This window comes from Centruroides sculpturatus, unplaced genomic scaffold, assembly GCF_000671375.1.
Source record: "Centruroides sculpturatus isolate CEXI.00-Female unplaced genomic scaffold, Cexi_2.0 scaffold628, whole genome shotgun sequence".
NCBI classification, from domain to species: Eukaryota; Metazoa; Arthropoda; class Arachnida; order Scorpiones; family Buthidae; genus Centruroides; species Centruroides sculpturatus.
In genome coordinates, this window is record NW_019385010.1 from 121,309 (window position 1) to 141,106 (window position 19,798).

The 19,798-nt window shown below is 27.4% G+C and overlaps 1 protein-coding gene across 1 annotated transcript; it reads left to right on the forward strand.

Moving 5' to 3' along the window:
• The first annotated feature begins 3,043 nt into the window (after positions 1 to 3,043).
• On the forward strand, positions 3,044 to 18,524 carry LOC111633342 (PCI domain-containing protein 2-like). The gene is made up of 13 exons (XM_023377896.1): positions 3,044 to 3,230; positions 3,456 to 3,497; positions 6,534 to 6,655; positions 6,794 to 6,859; positions 8,002 to 8,098; positions 8,348 to 8,451; positions 8,997 to 9,076; positions 12,198 to 12,298; positions 14,656 to 14,729; positions 15,887 to 16,012; positions 16,093 to 16,159; positions 16,272 to 16,328; positions 18,372 to 18,524. Exons 1-13 carry the CDS (start codon positions 3,195 to 3,197, stop codon positions 18,459 to 18,461), a joined length of 1,062 nt encoding a protein of 353 aa, XP_023233664.1. The 5' UTR covers positions 3,044 to 3,194; the 3' UTR covers positions 18,462 to 18,524.
• The last annotated feature ends 1,274 nt before the right edge of the window (positions 18,525 to 19,798 follow it).

Genomic DNA, 19,798 nt, shown 5'->3' on the forward strand with positions numbered 1-19,798 from the left:
CGGAATCGAATCCAGACAGGTTGAAGATTCCCAGGAATCTTTTGGGGTTTTAATGTATATGCTATTTTAATTTTTGTAAGAAAATGTCTATCTATCATGAGATAAATTATCTCCAGTAAGTAAGTTTAATTCTCGCTTATCGTTAACGAAAAAAATTAACTGCGATAGTGTTTCCAGCCAAGTATATGCAAAAACTACTTATAAGATATATAGATGTGATTATATTATTTCAAACAAGACACTATTTTTGGAGACATTTCTCTCAAAATATTTATTTTATATTGTAAAAACGAAAAATATCAGTTATATATATTAATTCTTATATAAATAAGACTTCTAAGGTCATAAGTACGTACTGTACATTCAGTGTTGTGATATATGTCTTATGCATCAAATAATACATCATTCTCAGTTATTTATTCTTGCTTGTCTGATGAATTTGGACTACCTGTTAACTGGCGTTATATTTCTAGTATCCATTTATGGATAATGGCATTTCCTGTAATATATTATTATTATTAAATTTTTGCGCATAAATTTATAAATTACTTAAGTTTCTAGCTTGAATGATGGACAAATAGATGTTTTATTCATCTTTTTCGTGTTTTTACTTCGTCCTGTTGGCACTAAAAGGGATGTTTATTCAAGTTTGTTGTGAGTTCGCTAGGTCCACAACTATGAGGAACGGGATCTGACATATCTGGAATAGATCACTTTCCAAAAAACTCCTGGGATTTTTCAACCCATATAGATCTATTTCCGGGTCTCTACAGTTGATACCTAAGCTGTAAGTTGACACCTAAAACTCTTAAGCCGTCGGTGCACATCCACTGAAAAGGTCCAATAGTTCTTTTTTTTTTTTTTAAAAAAATAACTGTTTATCATATTATATTTTTTGAATTTGACAAGTAATTTATAATTATTTGTTTTATTCCTTTCATAGTTGTAATTTTAAACAGATAAATACGCCGCATTTCGTTTATACTACTATTCATTACTTTTATTGTTCAACTTTCATACCCGAATATAGATTAAAATAAAGTACTTTTTTTCGTTTTTATTTATTTCCGTTCAGTGGGCACTAAGAAGACTTTTTTCCCATGTCCATTATGGGATTTCGACTAGGCCCACATAATGGAGGTCGAGTGGCGAGGAACGAGGGCTGCCATTCATTAAAATTTCTGGAGTTACTCATTTAGATTCTATCCTGGATGCCTGAAAGCAGAAGGCTTCACCGCCTCAGTCATCCGCACGTCTACAATAACGTCTGTGAAAATTATAATTAAAAAATTATTTTTTAAATATCCTTATTTCGTCGATGAGGCTCTTTTAATTACTTTTATTTTTGTTAGATATTTTAACATCAGCATTTCCATCTCTCGATATTAGTAATAATAGAGTCAGGACCATTGAGAGCTTTCATGGGATCCAAGGATAGAGCAGGATTCTTTTGCTCCTTAGTAGGCTCTTTTTCCATTTTGTTTTCGAATAAATAAAAATCAGTCTTAAACATTTTATTTTATTAGTAGAACTAACATAATTCAAAGGAGTGGGAGCCCCTAACGTTTTCCTGGCCCAGGGAAAAATCTCAAATTCTTCCTCTTCTCGATGGCCCTGAGTAGAGTTTACTAAAAGCAAGAAAATAATATAAAAATCTTGCGTGACATTTACTTGTGTTACCGCAAATAATGATAACAATCAACGATAATAAGGAAGAATTCATTTTGAAATTATTTTATATTGAGCAATCAAGGAATTAAATCTCTTTATAAAAAGTAGTTTTGTAAAAATGTTTTCATTTATTTGTAGTTTTAAAATAGTGATTAAAAATGCGATAATTTTCATACACATACATTTTAAAAATATTATTAAAATACCAATAAATTTGATTTTATATATTGTAGAAAATATCTATAATAATAAAGGAGAGCTATATCTATAATCTATAATCTATAATAAAGGAGAGCTAAGAACATCTATGTTAGTTATATCTATAATAATATTGTTTCTCGAGGTTTGTCTATGAACCACGTGTTTTATTTTAGTTAAAGTTTCACAACCTTTTTTCTCTTCTTGATACTCAAATATGGTCTCTCCTCTCCTCAAAGGACCATGTGGAAATTATATGGGATATACAGCTTTATACAGAATTATTTATAAATGACGTATTGCATATTAGATTAAAGAATGAATCAAAAAGACTTCATTAAAATTAAAATCTAAATACTTAAATTAAACTCAAACATAAAACAAATTTGTAATCTACACTGTCGTTAAACTTTAGTAGGTGGTTCATCCGAATATGTCGGAATCAGTCTCTCACTACCCGGCTGTCCCATTTAGTCTGGCCGAATCAAAAACGCCTTCTTAGCATCCACAGGGTAGAAAGCGTTAAGTAACTCTTTCCGCCCTGTGGGCACTAAGAAGGCCATCGTGGGCTTGCTAAAAACAGGCTCTCTTAGTTCTACATTTGAAAAATTCGACCAAGCCCACAATAAAGCGGTCGGGAGTGAGGGACGGGGCCAGACATATCCGGATGGATCACCACACGAAAACTTCTTGGGGATTTTTCAACCTGTCCGGATACGCCGTACCGCTGTGGGGACCTGAGATCGCCCGGTTTCCCCAGAGCGGTAGACTGCCACCTTGACCGTTTGGCCATCCAGCCGTCCGTAAACGAATCCTGTCGGGTCGGAAAAATACCTAGAATTTTTTGAGGGTATTTTGTTCCGGATACTCCAGGCCTCTGTATTCTCAGCTTGGCCCAACCCACGTAGAAATTTATAAAAAGGCCATCTTATTGCCCACAGTGAAAAGAGTAAAATGTATAGAAATATTGTTATACAGTATTTTTATTCAGAAATCCTTTTGTATAGATTCAATCATGCCATATTTATTTTAGTAAATATATATATATATATATATTTTGTATTTTAATTAATTTTTATTTCACTATTTGTTTATCCATTTTCTTCTATTAAAAAAAAAAAACAATAATAACAATAACAATTTTTCTGGCAACACTTAAAATATTTATCTCAAATTTTGAAATGTGACTTACAAATATATCAAAAGTGAAATTGAACAATTTCAATGAAAATTTGAAAATTTAAACAAATACAAAGCTTTGAGCTTTATAAAACTACGAATCTATTTGCTAAAATATATTTGGGAATATCTGAACACAAGGAATAATGGCGTATATGAGTTTAAATCAATATTTGCAGCAAGTAAGTGGTCAAAAGAAAGTTTTTGATTCAAATATACTTAGAAGTATTGCATTTAGACGACTAAACTTCTCGAGAAACATATCTATATTATTGTATGATGTATTGAGATATTATAATTTAAATTCTAGATTTAAAGCTAGATTTAATGCTTGACAGCGTATTTAAGTTTTGTTATATGCCATTAACATTTAATTTAATGTGTTAATAAAAATACTTTTACTGTAGATCGACGAACATTTACAATCTGGAATGGGACAGCAAGCAATGGCAAGTTATATTTTGATAAATATGTTTGCGTTTTGTATATTTTAATTTTTATTATAATGTATAATCTATCGCAGAATATTTACCATCCGCATCTCTTGCATTGATACAGCCATCTCTTAATTTACTTTTATAGTCTTTACATGTCACTTTATTAAACTGTTAACTCTCTTGTTTTACTAGTGACAAACAAAAATACTTTTTGTGTTAACTTCTACTTGACAACTGTTTAAACTTAGAAATTAATAAACATTGCATTAACCTAAAAAAACCAGCAAAAATATTTTAAACCTTNAACATTAAATCTAAATACCAAAATGATTAATTTACTGTGTTTTTGTTATTTCTTACTCCTGTTTTTAGGTATTCAGTATTCGGCCAAATAGGAAAAATAGGCCGAATACCGAATAGTAACCAAATATTCATTACATCACTAATATAAATACATACAAACATACATACATACATACAAATACAGTATGTAATGCTTTGAAACTAGAATCCTGATCATAGCTACTGATCCTGCTCCAATCCAAGTAAACTTTTATATGAGTTAGAGTTCAGACTTCTTTACATGTTTGCGTTTTGTATATTTTAATTTTTATTATAATGTATAATCTATCTCAAAATATTTACATTAAATTATAATGGGACAGTTTTAAAACTTTCAAACTTTATAAAAGAAGTCTTTACATGTCACTTTATTAAACTGTTAACTCTCTTGTTTTACTAGTGACAAACAAAAATACTTTTTGTGTTAACTTCTACTTGACAACTGTTTAAACTTAGAAATTAATAAACATTGCAGTAACCTAAAAAAACCAGCAAAAATATTTTAAACCATATTAGGAGACTTATTTCAGACTTTTCAACACCACCTTTACCCAATTTATAAACCCGCTAATGAAGAAAAAACATTTGTGACATCACCTACAACAAGTCTCTTGCCACCCTATACAAAGAGATTGCATGAAGAAACAAATTTCAGTTAGCCTTCTGCAGAAGTCCTGCTGTTGCCTCACTCCTTTGTAATGCCAAAGACTGTCTCGACAAGAACCACATACTGGGCATCTACAGTATCATCGAATGTCACAACTACTGTTTACAATACATAGGAGCTACATCTCACTTGTTGCATGCAAGTCTCAAAAAACATCAAATGTCCATCAAAAAAGGTTTAACCAATACAACTTTGGCTATCTATGCATCCAACCCAGATTTCCATGGGATGCACCTCTTACATAATGCATCTAAACAATATATCCTTAAACATCTGGAACAAGTGAAAATTTACAAGGCCATCTGCCATTACTTGGCCATAAACTATCACAACATTGTTCCTTTCCCATTGCCTGGAAGTCTTTCTATGAATTATAAGCTCTCTTTTCCTCTCCCTTCACTTTCCATCTTATGTCATACACCCTTCCCCTATATATGTGTTTGGCAATCCCCAGTGTTTTTCTCAACAGCTTGTTTCCTGATGATGCCCATTCAATATGGGCAAAAACGTTTGCACTTTGTTTAAAATATTTTTGCTGGCTTTTTTAGGTTATTGCAGTGTTTATTAAAATATTTTTAAAATTTTGTGACAATCACTAGACTTTTGACATTCACGCGACAGAGAGGAATGTATGTTTCATTCAGATATGAAACAGACTATCTTTGGATCTTGTTAACTTTGTGGAAAATCATGACTGCTTCCCTGAATGTATTTTTTTGATGGCTTTACAATATAAGAAATAATTAGTCAGGAAAAAGCTCTGAAAATAAATAATGATATTTGTTAAAATCGATCAATAATTTTAATTCTGTAACTACCACTTCTAATAAATCTTTAACTGTTACCACAACAATTCACGAAACTGTTTCTTTATTCTAAACTCAATCAATCTAGTGATAAACTAATGAACAAGACTCAAGCTGGGACATGAGTGATGGTCACAAAATAAAGAAATATTTAGAATTAGCATCATTCACTAATGCATTTACTGATTTTAATTCTGCAAGTGATCTTACAAGTGATTTCACATTCTCTGGATCTTTTACCATATCATTATGTAGGTCCCACTTCTAGGCAATTAAAACTATACCTTTTGGAACATCACAGATCTATTGCTAAAAGTCAAAGGTGTCCAAACTACAGTTCTGGGCAAAATCCATTCCACAGAACATGTTAATTCAACCTGTGAACATATTTGACACATCACTTATAAATGATGGAAATAACCTTTTTTTAGTATATACAGAATTACAAAATATTTGTGGCCTACTTACCTTCAACTTATGTGTAGTTTGGCCTGCCAATTGAAAAGTTTGGGCACCATTTCTCTAACATATATAGAACTTGCAAAATAAGTTATAGGAAGTGGTTATATACCACACTAGAGGAATGTATCTTTATTGTTGTTTGTTTTAGTATTATTATTAACTCTAATACAACCTTAACTAGAGTAGATAAAATGCAAAATTAATTGGCTGTAATAATTTATCAGCTGATGTTCATAAAGGTGTATTTACTGAAGTGTATATGCCATCTTTATATGCTGAAAATAATAATGTAAAACCTATTACTGATGTGAATAATATACATTTTGATAAATATTGAAAAAATTGATTTATTACATTGAAAATGAAACAGTTGAAATCACAAGTGTAAATTTTTATGTTTTTATAATATATTGTCAATTATTTAACACAGAATGCCATAGAAATAGAACATTTTATGTTGATTTTATTACAAGGTTATGTAGTTGTAAATGAATAAATATAATTTATTTAATATTATATGCTTTATTAATTAAGGCAGTTTTATTTAGTGCATAGTTAATTTATAAAATTGAATTATGCAAAATTCTGACAATACATTAGTGAAAACACTGAAAATAGATAAACATCATTTCAAGATAAATTTTATTTAGTAATAATTATTTTTAGCTTTGATTTTTGCACTTTAAGTTGTTGTTATATAAATTTTGTATTATTTATAATATATGATGTTAAAGATAGAATTTAACTTTTAAAAATTAAAATATGTGTCAGGAACTTTTATCTTGTCAACATCTTCATATGGTCAGTCCACACCTCCAGTTAGAAAACCCTGAAAATATAGTACAGAAAATTGTAGAAGAACCATGGAATGATATAGTCTCATTTCATCTCAGGTGATATTTTCTGTGTAACCTTACATATACTTTTAATGTGCAATTTATTGTCTAATAATGTAAGAGAAATTATATTTAATTTTTATATTATTTTCAGATCTTACTGTCAAGTAGTCAATATTTTTATTTTTATTTCAGATGTATTACAGCAATCAATAATCATGATTTTGTAGAAGCTTACAAATTTCAATCAAGTCTTGTTCAGTATCCTTTTATTATTTAAATAGACATATCTATAAACTTTTACAGATAATTCAATTATTGTTAATTCAATTTATACAATTATTTTTTTACCAAAAAACTTGAATATTGACAACACACTGTTTGTTTGCATGAAGAGAGCAATAGAAAGGAATGTGATGATGTGAAATAGGAGAAAACTATAGGTAGATCCTGACTTTTGGACAAAGAAAAATTATAAAATCTTTTATTAAGGTAGAAAAGTTTTAGTGTTTTGCAGTGGATATATTATAATGTATATGACATTATTGAAAGCATTAAAGCTATCATACAAACAGAAAACATATTATAAAAAGTAATTTCCATGAATAAATCATGCTTGAAAAGATTTTAAAAAAGATTCTTCTAGTTTTATTATCTTTCATTAATTCTTCTAAAAAGTTTTCATCTTTTTAGAAGAATTAATTTTTCATCTAACATCTTTAGTTGGAAAAAGCAGAATATCATACTATTAAGGAAAAATGGAAATGATTTTTGTACTGAATCAGGTGAATGCTATTTTGAAATGTATTAAGGTTTACAGTTTCAACAATAGCAACCAATGCAGATGAGATAGAGTTAACACACAGGAATTTTTAATGCAAATATGTTAAGAACATTATATTCAAGAAGTGAAGTGATGGAAAAATTATTTTTACTGTGTATCAAAATCACATTCATGTTATTGAAGCACATGTAAAATGATTATAAAATAACATAACCATAATTCTTTGTAAAAATTGCAAAGTTGTTAACCTGTAGAGGTCAGTTTTTATACAAAAAAAGAACAAATCATATTTAAAAACATTAAAATTTTATTCTTGAAAGATTACAAATAGTAATCTGAGAACCTATCTGGTTTGTGAAATGAAATCTTCCTGTAATTGAATTTTGTTGATATAATTTACATTTCAATACTTAACTGTTGTTAAACTTTATTTCTTTATTTATTAGAGCTTTATACATCATTATAATTTGTCTGGGTTGTAAGATTTACCAATAAATATTAATAATAAATAAAAATATTTAAACTATTTTGGTTTTAAAAACTTACAGAATCTTATATCTTTGAAGAATTTAAGTATAATTAACAAAAATAATTTTTACAAGCTTAATTCATAATACAGAACATTTATAAAAATTCTACAAAGCCAGAAAGATGAAAATTGGGCCCTACCAGTTATGTATAGAGTGTGCTTAGATCTTAGATTGATTGCAACAAGTGTAAGTATAAATGCATGCTATTTTTTTTTTTTACATTTTTATATCTATATTCTGAAGAAAATATGATAGATCAGATTCATTGTAAGCATGATGTCAAAGTTTTATCAACACACACACATTTGTGTTTGTTAAAATGCAAAATATTTTAAATGTTGTTGTATGTATGAGTATAATTAGAAGTGTATGATTAATAATAAAAATTAAATAAATTTTGTATTATTTAAATTATTGGTTAATCATTCTATATAGGCAGATTTACAATTAGCTAAAAAAGGAAAAGGTAAACCAGGTGAAACACTTGAAAAAGCTGCTGAATTATTAATGGGTTGTTTCAGAGTATGTGCTAGTGATAAGTAAGTATAATTATTATATAAATGTTCCTTTTAAAATAGTTAACTTAGAATAGTTGAAACAAAGAAATCTTAACAATAATAAGTTATAAATAATTTTTATTTAAAGTTTTTGATAACATCAATCAATTCTTTAGCATCTTTTATATACTAAAATAAATCTTTCTCTTCATTTATTTGTCTTCCTCTGTTTTTATTCATTAATTTTTATTTGATTGTTTTCATAAACATATAGTTTGGAATCTTTCCAGATATCTAAATCATTTAAGATTTAATTTGGACATTTTTTGATTGCAGTTTGCATGACTTTAATTTCATTTATATTCATCCTCATTTTAAAACACTTAAATTAAAATAGCCACTAATCTGGCATTCATAAATAAAACAGAAGTAGTAAAGAAATTAAATTTACATAAATAAAATAATTTATAATAAATTATTATAAATTTCTGTTTGCTTTCATAAAAACTTTTTATGAAAAACAAAAACAAAAACAGAATTTCATTTATTATTATTATTATCTTTTTAATTTTATAACTTTATTTTAGTCGTTCATCTCAAGAAGATTCCAAGCGATGGGGAATGTTAACTCTAGTAAATCAGTTATTCAAAATATATTTTAAAGTAGGTATAGAGTTAAAAATCCTATAAAAATAAAGCCATTTTTAGTATATTGTAAAAGAAATTTAAATAAAATTAATAGTAGAAAATGTCATTGAAAATAATTAATTAACATTTAATAACATTTAAGCATGCATTTTAGACTCATATCTTTGCTAATAAAGTGCTTATTTAAAAATATTTTTTTTTATATACTAATTTTTAATTAATCAATGTAACTTCAAATGTATGATTTTTTTCAGACATTTTTACAATAGCAAAAAAAAAATGTAAAAAAGATGTAAAAAAAATCTAAAAAAATAATTACAATAAATATTCATGAATTTAATGTTTAATGATGTTTCAAAATTAAATATAGCATGATCTTGTTTTATGTAGCAATTGTGTGTAAACAGATATGAAACAAAATTCTGTGTAAATCTTTAAGTAGTATGATGATTGCTTAGATACTTTATTTTTGTTCCTGAATCTTTCTTTGACAGGTTGAAGAAAAAAATTTACAATCTATCTACCTTCTCAGCAATGCTATCTATTTATAATAATAAATCACACACACCTAAATTTTTTGCCGAGTTATTTTTGTTTATTCCAAACGTTTTCGGCCAATTCGTATAGGCCATCTTCAGGTTTTAATAGTTTTCGTTGTAATGGAATCATTCGTTCGAAATTCGTTTGAATTTGAACTTATTACAACTTTTATGTATAATAAATAAATTAANTATTGCTGTCAGATACAAAAATTAGAGTGGACTAATTTTGGCATTTTTACTTACACTTATTTTAATTTTTTGTACATAGTAAGTTTATCTACAATCTATGATATTTCCATATAAATTATATTTTAGCTCACTTGTGGCACAGTGTGGCACAGGGTCATAGTTTGGTGACCCCTGTTCTAATGTGTTCTGTAGCTTTGTTTTTGCTTGCCTAAATGCCATTATTTTCACTAACTTTATTTGTAATGTTTAAAGTAATAGATCAAAATGTCACTTTAAGATTGGTCTTTGCTATTTATTTTGTTGTTTGTATTTTCCTGTAAAACACATCCTAGTGGAAGTTTCTTAACTGAATTCTTTTTGCAAAATCCTTTTCTATATCCTTTGCATAGTCCATATACAAATTTTGGTGTTAATTTGCTTATTGGTTATAGCTACAGTGTGCTCTGAATAGGAAAACTTTAAGTATGATCATCCAGTATTTTATTTTATATTCATTTTTATATAAAGATGATAATTCTTTATTAAATATTGGGTAATTAGTAATATATAATAATAATGATTATTATTAAATTATTGTTTTCAAATCTATCACTTTCTAAAATTTGAAAGTAACAAAAATCAATGGTGTCTCAAAGAATTTTGTTCAAAATAAATAGTTTCACTTAGTTCTGTATCACAAGCATTATTGTTTTTTAATTAAGACATGATAAATCTGTATTTTTTAAAAAATTAATGCAGCTAGACATGTCATTGTAAGTTTTCTTTTAGTAGCTATTAGAGAGATGTAATGAAAAGAAAAACTTGCATAAATACATTTCTTTAGATAAATTTAAACAACAAATATTAATTTGAAATTACTCAAACAACTGAAACAGATTGTAGACTATACATTTAAGCTACAATAAGGTTAATAAATAAAATAATATAATTTGGCTCAAATGTAGGTAAAATTACAATATTTAGCTATTATTAGCTGAAATTGGCTCGATAGTTAAATGGCTGAAATGGTAAAGGCTGCTGCTGCTGCTGCACTGGGAGACTCAAGTGCAAATCTGGGTCAGAAATGTTGGGAATTTTTCATAGGTTGTCTATCCCAAATATGTTGAGCCTTGTCCTCGCCATTTGGCTGCCCTTTATAAGCCTGGATAAAAAGATCGTCTTAGTGCTACCATGATAAAAAAAATAAGAATAATAATTAGTTATTTGGTTAAAGATTAGTCAAATAATTTAATAAATTAATAATTATTATTAAACTTGGCACAGGACAGTGGCTGAATTTTTAATGTAAAGAGAATTCAAGAAGTAATAAAATTGACTGGTTTTAATGTAAATTCAATCATATAAATATGTATAGATGAATATACACAGTACTTCAAAAAAGAGTTAACACTTATATAGAGAAGCTGTGCAGTTGCTGCCGCAGGGACAATAAGATTATACTTTTTTAAGATCTTCACAATTGGATGTGACTTCATGCGTATGATTGAGAACTATGCAGAGGACAATCTGCTACTACAAATCTAAAATAACAAGTTATTTTGATATTGGTGTTAAAATTTTTTGAAGTATTCTGTAGAAACATAAATTTTACGTAATCACAGTTTTAAATATGAGATATTGGATTTATATTATAGAATTATGCTACATTCTTTACCTGATTATGGTTTACTTTAATGTTTTAAGTATACAAAAACACTACACTTTATACACTTTTTAAGCAATATTTTAATGAAAACAAATGTTTTTAACCCTGTTCAGAGGTCTGCTTAGGTTAAAAAAAACATATAAAAAAAGAATTGAGTTCTAATGACAGAACTTTTTAAGTAATAGATTTTTGCATGTAGTATTTTTCTGTTTTAAGTATGTATTTATTTTGAAATTATAATTTGAATTAAATTAAAATACGTTTTTTAAAAATATTACAAAGTGAAAAAATTATTTCCTTACAGCTGAAGATTATCTTTCATATGCATTTAAAAATTGCAGTAATCAATCACCAAGAAATAAGAGACTTACTCTTATTTATTTAATACCTGTCAAAATGTTGCTGGTAGGTTATTATATAAAGTTTTAGCTGTTAAAACTATGGATATTTGAAGTGTTAATATTTATTTTTATCGTTTTTATTCGCAATATTTTTTAATTTCATGATAACAGGAACACAAGATTGTTTTATATATATAGGGTGGCCATAATTAAAGTTTCCCTATTCAGAGCACTGTAACTGTAACTAATAAGCAAAGTGACATCAAAATTTNATTTTATATAGATCAGAGAAATATATGTATATGTATATGTAAACTTTATAACTTGATAAATATATATTAATTTTTACATTACAATCTGATTCAGGGCATTAAAATACGTTTTTTAAAAATATTACAAAGTGAAAAAATTATTTCCTTACAGCTGAAGATTATCTTTCATATGCATTTAAAAATTGCAGTAATCAATCACCAAGAAATAAGAGACTTACTCTTATTTATTTAATACCTGTCAAAATGTTGCTGGTAGGTTATTATATAAAGTTTTAGCTGTTAAAACTATGGATATTTGAAGTGTTAATATTTATTTTTATCGTTTTTATTCGCAATATTTTTTAATTTCATGATAACAGGAACACAAGATTGTTTTATATATATAGGGTGGCCATAATTAAAGTTTCCCTATTCAGAGCACTGTAACTGTAACTGTAACTAATAAGCAAAGTGACATCAAAATTTGTATACAGACTATGTAAAGGATCATGGATGTAGCATTTTTTTGCAAAGGATTTTGTAAAAAACAAACAGTTCAAAAATTTCTACTGGGACACTTTACAGGGGAAAATACATGAAACAAAACTTTCTGCAGTGCTGTTTACTGATGTAAGGAATGTTGCTTAATGTGNAGACTATGTAAAGGATCATGGATGTAGCATTTTTTTGCAAAGGATTTTGTAAAAAACAAACAGTTCAAAAATTTCTACTGGGACACTTTACAGGGGAAAATACATGAAACAAAACTTTCTGCAGTGCTGTTTACTGATGTAAGGAATGTTGCTTAATGTTTATCTAATTGCTCAGGTGTAAAATTTGAAGATGCTGAACTGATATTCTAATGCAGAGGTCTCCAAACTTTTTTTCACAGCGGGCCACATAACTGAGAGAATGACGAGGGTGGGCCACATAACCATTTTGTTCAATACAGTACACTGAATACACAAAATCTAAAGACAACCAACATATTTTTTTACCAATACACAAACACGATTGCTGCAGCGAGCTCATAATTGCTTTTCTTAGAAACTTCATTGCAGGTACTTACACAAAAAGTGCTTTGATATTCAAAGTTGCAAAAAGTCGCCAAACTTTTTATTTCACTGATTTTCCTAAAAATTATATTGCTGTCAGATACAAAAATTAGAGTGGACTAATTTTGGCATTTTTACTTACACTTATTTTAATTTTTTGTACATAGTAAGTTTATCTACAATCTATGATATTTCCATATAAATTATATTTTAGCTCACTTGTGGCACAGTGTGGCACAGGGTCATAGTTTGGTGACCCCTGTTCTAATGTGTTCTGTAGCTTTGTTTTTGCTTGCCTAAATGCCATTATTTTCACTAACTTTATTTGTAATGTTTAAAGTAATAGATCAAAATGTCACTTTAAGATTGGTCTTTGCTATTTATTTTGTTGTTTGTATTTTCCTGTAAAACACATCCTAGTGGAAGTTTCTTAACTGAATTCTTTTTGCAAAATCCTTTTCTATATCCTTTGCATAGTCCATATACAAATTTTGGTGTTAATTTGCTTATTGGTTATAGCTACAGTGTGCTCTGAATAGGAAAACTTTAAGTATGATCATCCAGTATTTTATTTTATATTCATTTTTATATAAAGATGATAATTCTTTATTAAATATTGGGTAATTAGTAATATATAATAATAATGATTATTATTAAATTATTGTTTTCAAATCTATCACTTTCTAAAATTTGAAAGTAACAAAAATCAATGGTGTCTCAAAGAATTTTGTTCAAAATAAATAGTTTCACTTAGTTCTGTATCACAAGCATTATTGTTTTTTAATTAAGACATGATAAATCTGTATTTTTTAAAAAATTAATGCAGCTAGACATGTCATTGTAAGTTTTCTTTTAGTAGCTATTAGAGAGATGTAATGAAAAGAAAAACTTGCATAAATACATTTCTTTAGATAAATTTAAACAACAAATATTAATTTGAAATTACTCAAACAACTGAAACAGATTGTAGACTATACATTTAAGCTACAATAAGGTTAATAAATAAAATAATATAATTTGGCTCAAATGTAGGTAAAATTACAATATTTAGCTATTATTAGCTGAAATTGGCTCGATAGTTAAATGGCTGAAATGGTAAAGGCTGCTGCTGCTGCTGCACTGGGAGACTCAAGTGCAAATCTGGGTCAGAAATGTTGGGAATTTTTCATAGGTTGTCTATCCCAAATATGTTGAGCCTTGTCCTCGCCATTTGGCTGCCCTTTATAAGCCTGGATAAAAAGATCGTCTTAGTGCTACCATGATAAAAAAAATAAGAATAATAATTAGTTATTTGGTTAAAGATTAGTCAAATAATTTAATAAATTAATAATTATTATTAAACTTGGCACAGGACAGTGGCCAAACTGCTTGTCTTCATGCCAAATTACAATATGTTTAATCATTTATTATTTAACTTTATTATAGCTTGAATATAATCTGGCTTTAATAGTTTGAATATTCTTCTATATTATAAATTTTACATTTTATATAGATCAGAGAAATATATGTATATGTATATGTAAACTTTATAACTTGATAAATATATATTAATTTTTACATTACAATCTGATTCAGGGCCAGATGCCAAAAATTGAATTGCTTCAAAAACATGATCTGATGCAGTTCAGTGATGTTGTTAAAGCTGTTGTGTAAGTTGTTATTACAGTTAATAAATAACTTTGTAAGTAATTATTGAAGTTCATAAAAGTGAATATATTTTATCAAAAATTCTTTGGATAGAATTTTTTTCACAATGAAGTTGCTGTAGAACAAGACTGTGTTAAGAAAAGATTTTTATTTAGCTTTCACGTTTATACTAGATATTATTTACTTACTTGGAGAAATTTTAATATGGTGTAAAATAGACAACACTCAAGATAATTAAAATGAAGGATAAGGAAGTCTTAATGTCTTATAAGGATAAGTACTGATATAATAAATTTCAAGAAGAAATTATTAAATGAAAATTAGATTAACTGTAGCTGCTTTTAACTGATGATGAGAATGAAATTACATACTTGAAATGCATAATTAATAGATATAAAAGTAGCATGTAAATTCTTTTCCTAATGTAAAGTCTTGTAATGTAGGAATCTTTATGTGAAAAGATTCTATTTGAAGAATTTTTAATGTTTAATTTTCAAACTTTTAACCTTCAGTGTTTATTCAAAAGTAACATTGGCAAATAAATTTTATTATAAATATTTATTCTATAAAAGTGTGTAATTGAAACAAATATAATGCATTTTTATTTATAATATATTTACAGTAGTATAAAGAGAAATTAAATTAAAATACGTTTTTTAAAAATATTACAAAGTGAAAAAATTATTTCCTTACAGCTGAAGATTATCTTTCATATGCATTTAAAAATTGCAGTAATCAATCACCAAGAAATAAGAGACTTACTCTTATTTATTTAATACCTGTCAAAATGTTGCTGGTAGGTTATTATATAAAGTTTTAGCTGTTAAAACTATGGATATTTGAAGTGTTAATATTTATTTTTATCGTTTTTATTCGCAATATTTTTTAATTTCATGATAACAGGAACACAAGATTGTTTTATATATATAGGGTGGCCATAATTAAAGTTTCCCTATTCAGAGCACTGTAACTGTAACTAATAAGCAAAGTGACANACTGTCGTTTAGACTGTAGATAATTGTTTTTCTTAATTTAGCAAGTTTTAAAGTTTGCATTTCATCAAATAAAAAATTGATCACTTAAGTTAATGTTTAACAAGTAATTTTACTTTTGATATGAATTTTTTTTTTGAAGAAGTTACATATTTTAATTTTTATAGAGAAGGTAATTTATTAAAGTTGAATGAAACACTCTTATTGCATGAATCATTTTTCATTAAATGTGGAATATATTTAATATTGGAGAAGTTGAAAATTATCACTTATCGAAATCTTTTCAAAAAAGTGTGAGTATTAAACAAGCAAATTTTTATTTAAAACTGTTATTATTTGATATATTTTATAAATATATATATAATTCTTTCAGATATTTGTTAATGAAAACTCATCAAATCCCCATTGAAGCATTTTTGGTTGCATTAAAATTTATGAAAGTATGTAAAGAAATGTTTATAGTTAACTAAATGATCTCTTTTATTTTGATTAAAAGATGATAATATTTATTAAATAAAATTAATTTAAATTTCTTCTTTATTTTTAACAAAGGTTGAAGATATTGATCTAGATGAAGTACACTGTATATTAGCTAATTTGATTTTTGAAGTAAGTTTATATTTGTACAGTAATAGAATTTATATTGGTAAATTCACGTATAATGTAATTGTAATTTTCCTGTGGTTTATATTCTTGTAAGATGCATGAAACGAGAATATATGCAAATTAAGAAAACTAAGTTATTTAACATTTATTTCACAATATTATAAGTAATTATTAACAACCAATATTTAATGTATTTTATGTGTTAAACTAAAATTTTTTATACGTTTTAATTTTGTCTTATTTATAAGAAAAATTTGCTTGTTGAGGCAGACAAGTGCCTCTTTTCACACTGCATTATTTCATTCTGAATGTGTGAAAAGGGACAAAATACAGGATACTTTTACTTTATTTTTGCATTTCTTTTACATTTGTGAGAAATACAGAATTATTTAAAGTAAAATAATGCTTACATGTTTTACAAATTGTTGAGTAGGACTATTAGCATAAAATATTTCTACTAAAAAGCAAGCGGTTGGTTGCATTGAAACATTTACTTTGACATACTGTATGTTGTACACCCTTAGTCTAATGTGTAGTACAGTGTTTTTCAACCTTTTTCATTGAGTGGCACCCCTGATTGAAAAATAAAAAATCGTGACACCCTTGACCAGCGGCGGATCTGAATAAGGGGGCTAATGGGCCAGATAAATTTTTTGCGAAAACGAATATTACACGCAACGCTGGGGTGGGGTCNACCTTTTTCATTGAGTGGCACCCCTGATTGAAAAATAAAAAATCGTGACACCCTTGACCAGCGGCGGATCTGAATAAGGGGGCTAATGGGCCAGATAAATTTTTTGCGAAAACGAATATTACACGCAACGCTGGGGTGGGGTCTGGGGAGGGAGTTTCCTCCCCGGGAAGAAAACTTTTAAAAATAGACAATTTGAAGTAGCATTTTAATGCAAAAAAACAGCATTTCTATGTGTTCAAAATCAAAATTTAAGTCCATAGAATTTTGTTGAAATACCTACATGTAAAATAATAGTCTCTCTATTGTTTTTTAAATTTAGTTTTATTATAAAATATATCATCATTTTATATTATTATTTTATTGATAAACAATTTTTGTTAAATTTACTGGTTATAGCTGTATATTCGTTTGTGAATGGTTGTCTCTTTAATCAACTTATTCTTTCGACGTATTCTTTTAATCCGACATTAACCTGATGCTGTAAGATAGTCTACCGAAAGAATAAGTCGGATTAGAGACAACCATTCACAAATTTTTGTTACGTTTTTTTATACTATTTTGATGCATATATAAAATAAATATTTCATTACTTTTTTCTTATCTTTTTCATATCAATTTAAAAAATTTAAATTAAAAAAATGATAATAAATTGTTTATTTGTCATCATTGCTTTTGAATATTATGAAAGTACTGTAATATGCATCTACATTGTGTACGCTTTTCAAAGTGCAATGCAACGCTTTTTAAAGTATATACAAGACACAAGTGTCCATGTCGTTCTTCTCTGTTGGTTGGCCTGGTAATGGGACTGGGAATGTGAAGGCCAAGTAATGTGGTTTGGGCAAACTCGTGACAAGTCGTGCGTACACGTAGCGTTGAACATTATATTAACATGCGATTAGTCATCGTTTCTTTGCTTACTAGATATTTCGTAGCAAAATAGAACTGACAATGAGTTATCTTGAACTACACTTAAGTAAATTTCCAAGAAAATGACTAAAGGCCCTAAACTTTGCAACACCCCGGTTGAAAAACACTGGTGTAGTATAATTAAAATTCATTATTTTGGTTTGTATATTTCAATTTTTTTGCAATTTTTACTTTATTTATCATCTAACACTTGAAAATTTATTGTTAATATGGGTTTTTGTTTTATGGAGGTCTGTCTGGACTTCACTGGTTTAAAGAATAAAGAATTATTTAATACAATTTATCATTGTAATATTGAATGCATTTTTCTATATAACGATATTGTAATAAGATGAATATTAATGAATTTAATAGTAAATTATTATAATTATTAGATGATTTTTAAAGTTATTACACTTACTAACTTATATAATTTTCATTAGGGAAAGATAAAAGGATACATTTCGTACCAGCACAAGAAACTTGTGGTCAGCAAGCAGAATGCTTTTCCTCCTCTGTCCTCCTTGACTTAAATATCATTTATATTAATGTAGCATGCAATTTTTGTATGATAAATAAAATTCTTAAAAAGATAATTTAAACTATTGTAAACATTATTTTAAAACATTAAGGAATCTAAATATCTTTTTGCTCTCCTTAATTTTAGTTTGCTGCTATGTTGGTATGCATATAATATGAAAAAGCAATCAAAAAATGGCATTGCATATATATATATAATTTCATCAGTTTAGAAAAATAATTCTTAGTCTGATATTAAGAAAGAATTCTAGATTTGGTTTGATGAGATATGGCAACACAACACACCAGTGATCTTCCAAGGATGACTTTCTCTGGAAACTGGCCTTATTTAAGTGTTAGACCTGTGAAGGTAACCCAGAAAACTTCATAAAGCCATAGCATCTCACACGACACAAACCTGTAACCATTCAATGATTTTATCCACTTTGCCAGTGGTGAGTCTTTGAAAGTATTCTAAATCAAAAAAGAGAGAGTTTTGGTTTTCTGCAATGAAAAATACTTATCAGTTATTAATAGATTAAGTTTTTTAATAATCAAACGTTTCACTATTGCCAACATTACTCATATATGGTTAAGTAATTTTTAAATATAGCAAAGTTGCAGTGTAAATGACATTAAAATTGTTTATATACATAATTCTTGTTATTGCTATATAGTTCTCATCAAGCATGTTGGAAACCATGTAGTTAATGGTCTGGCTTTTTGTCTTAGTCAGGGCATTCGGAGCTTCCTTATTAACTCGTCTAATGTATTAAAGAGTTGTATTAATTCTCCAGAAAAAATTTGATACTAATGGGAAGATCCGGTTTCGTGCTGCTACTGATATAAGCTAATGACACAAGTCAGTCAGATCCTACAATGATGTTCATGCTAATAAGGTTAGAAATTTCACAGATAATTATTTTGTTATAATACATTTGGAAGTGCTAAAAAAAATTATTTTTTCAATTTCGTGAAAATCTTTTACTTGTGATTAACAAGTTAAAGAATAAATTGAATGGATTAATGGACTCTACACTAGAAGTAGATTCCTTCGTTTCTACTGGACTTTCGATCAATACAAATTCAAAATGCCTATTGAAAAGTCCTCTTAATAAATTATAAATTTATTGGTTATTCTGAGAAAAATTTACCCAAAGGCTAATTAAATAGTTAAATGTTTTGATTTAAAAATTCGGAATGACACATTTATATATATATATATTTTTTTTTTAAAGTTAAGAGAAAAAGTATCTGCAGTCAGAACTTAGAATATTCTAAAATCAAAATATCCTGGTACATCTGATGGTACATACAAATTATTAGCATTATTGAACGAATATATTGTAAA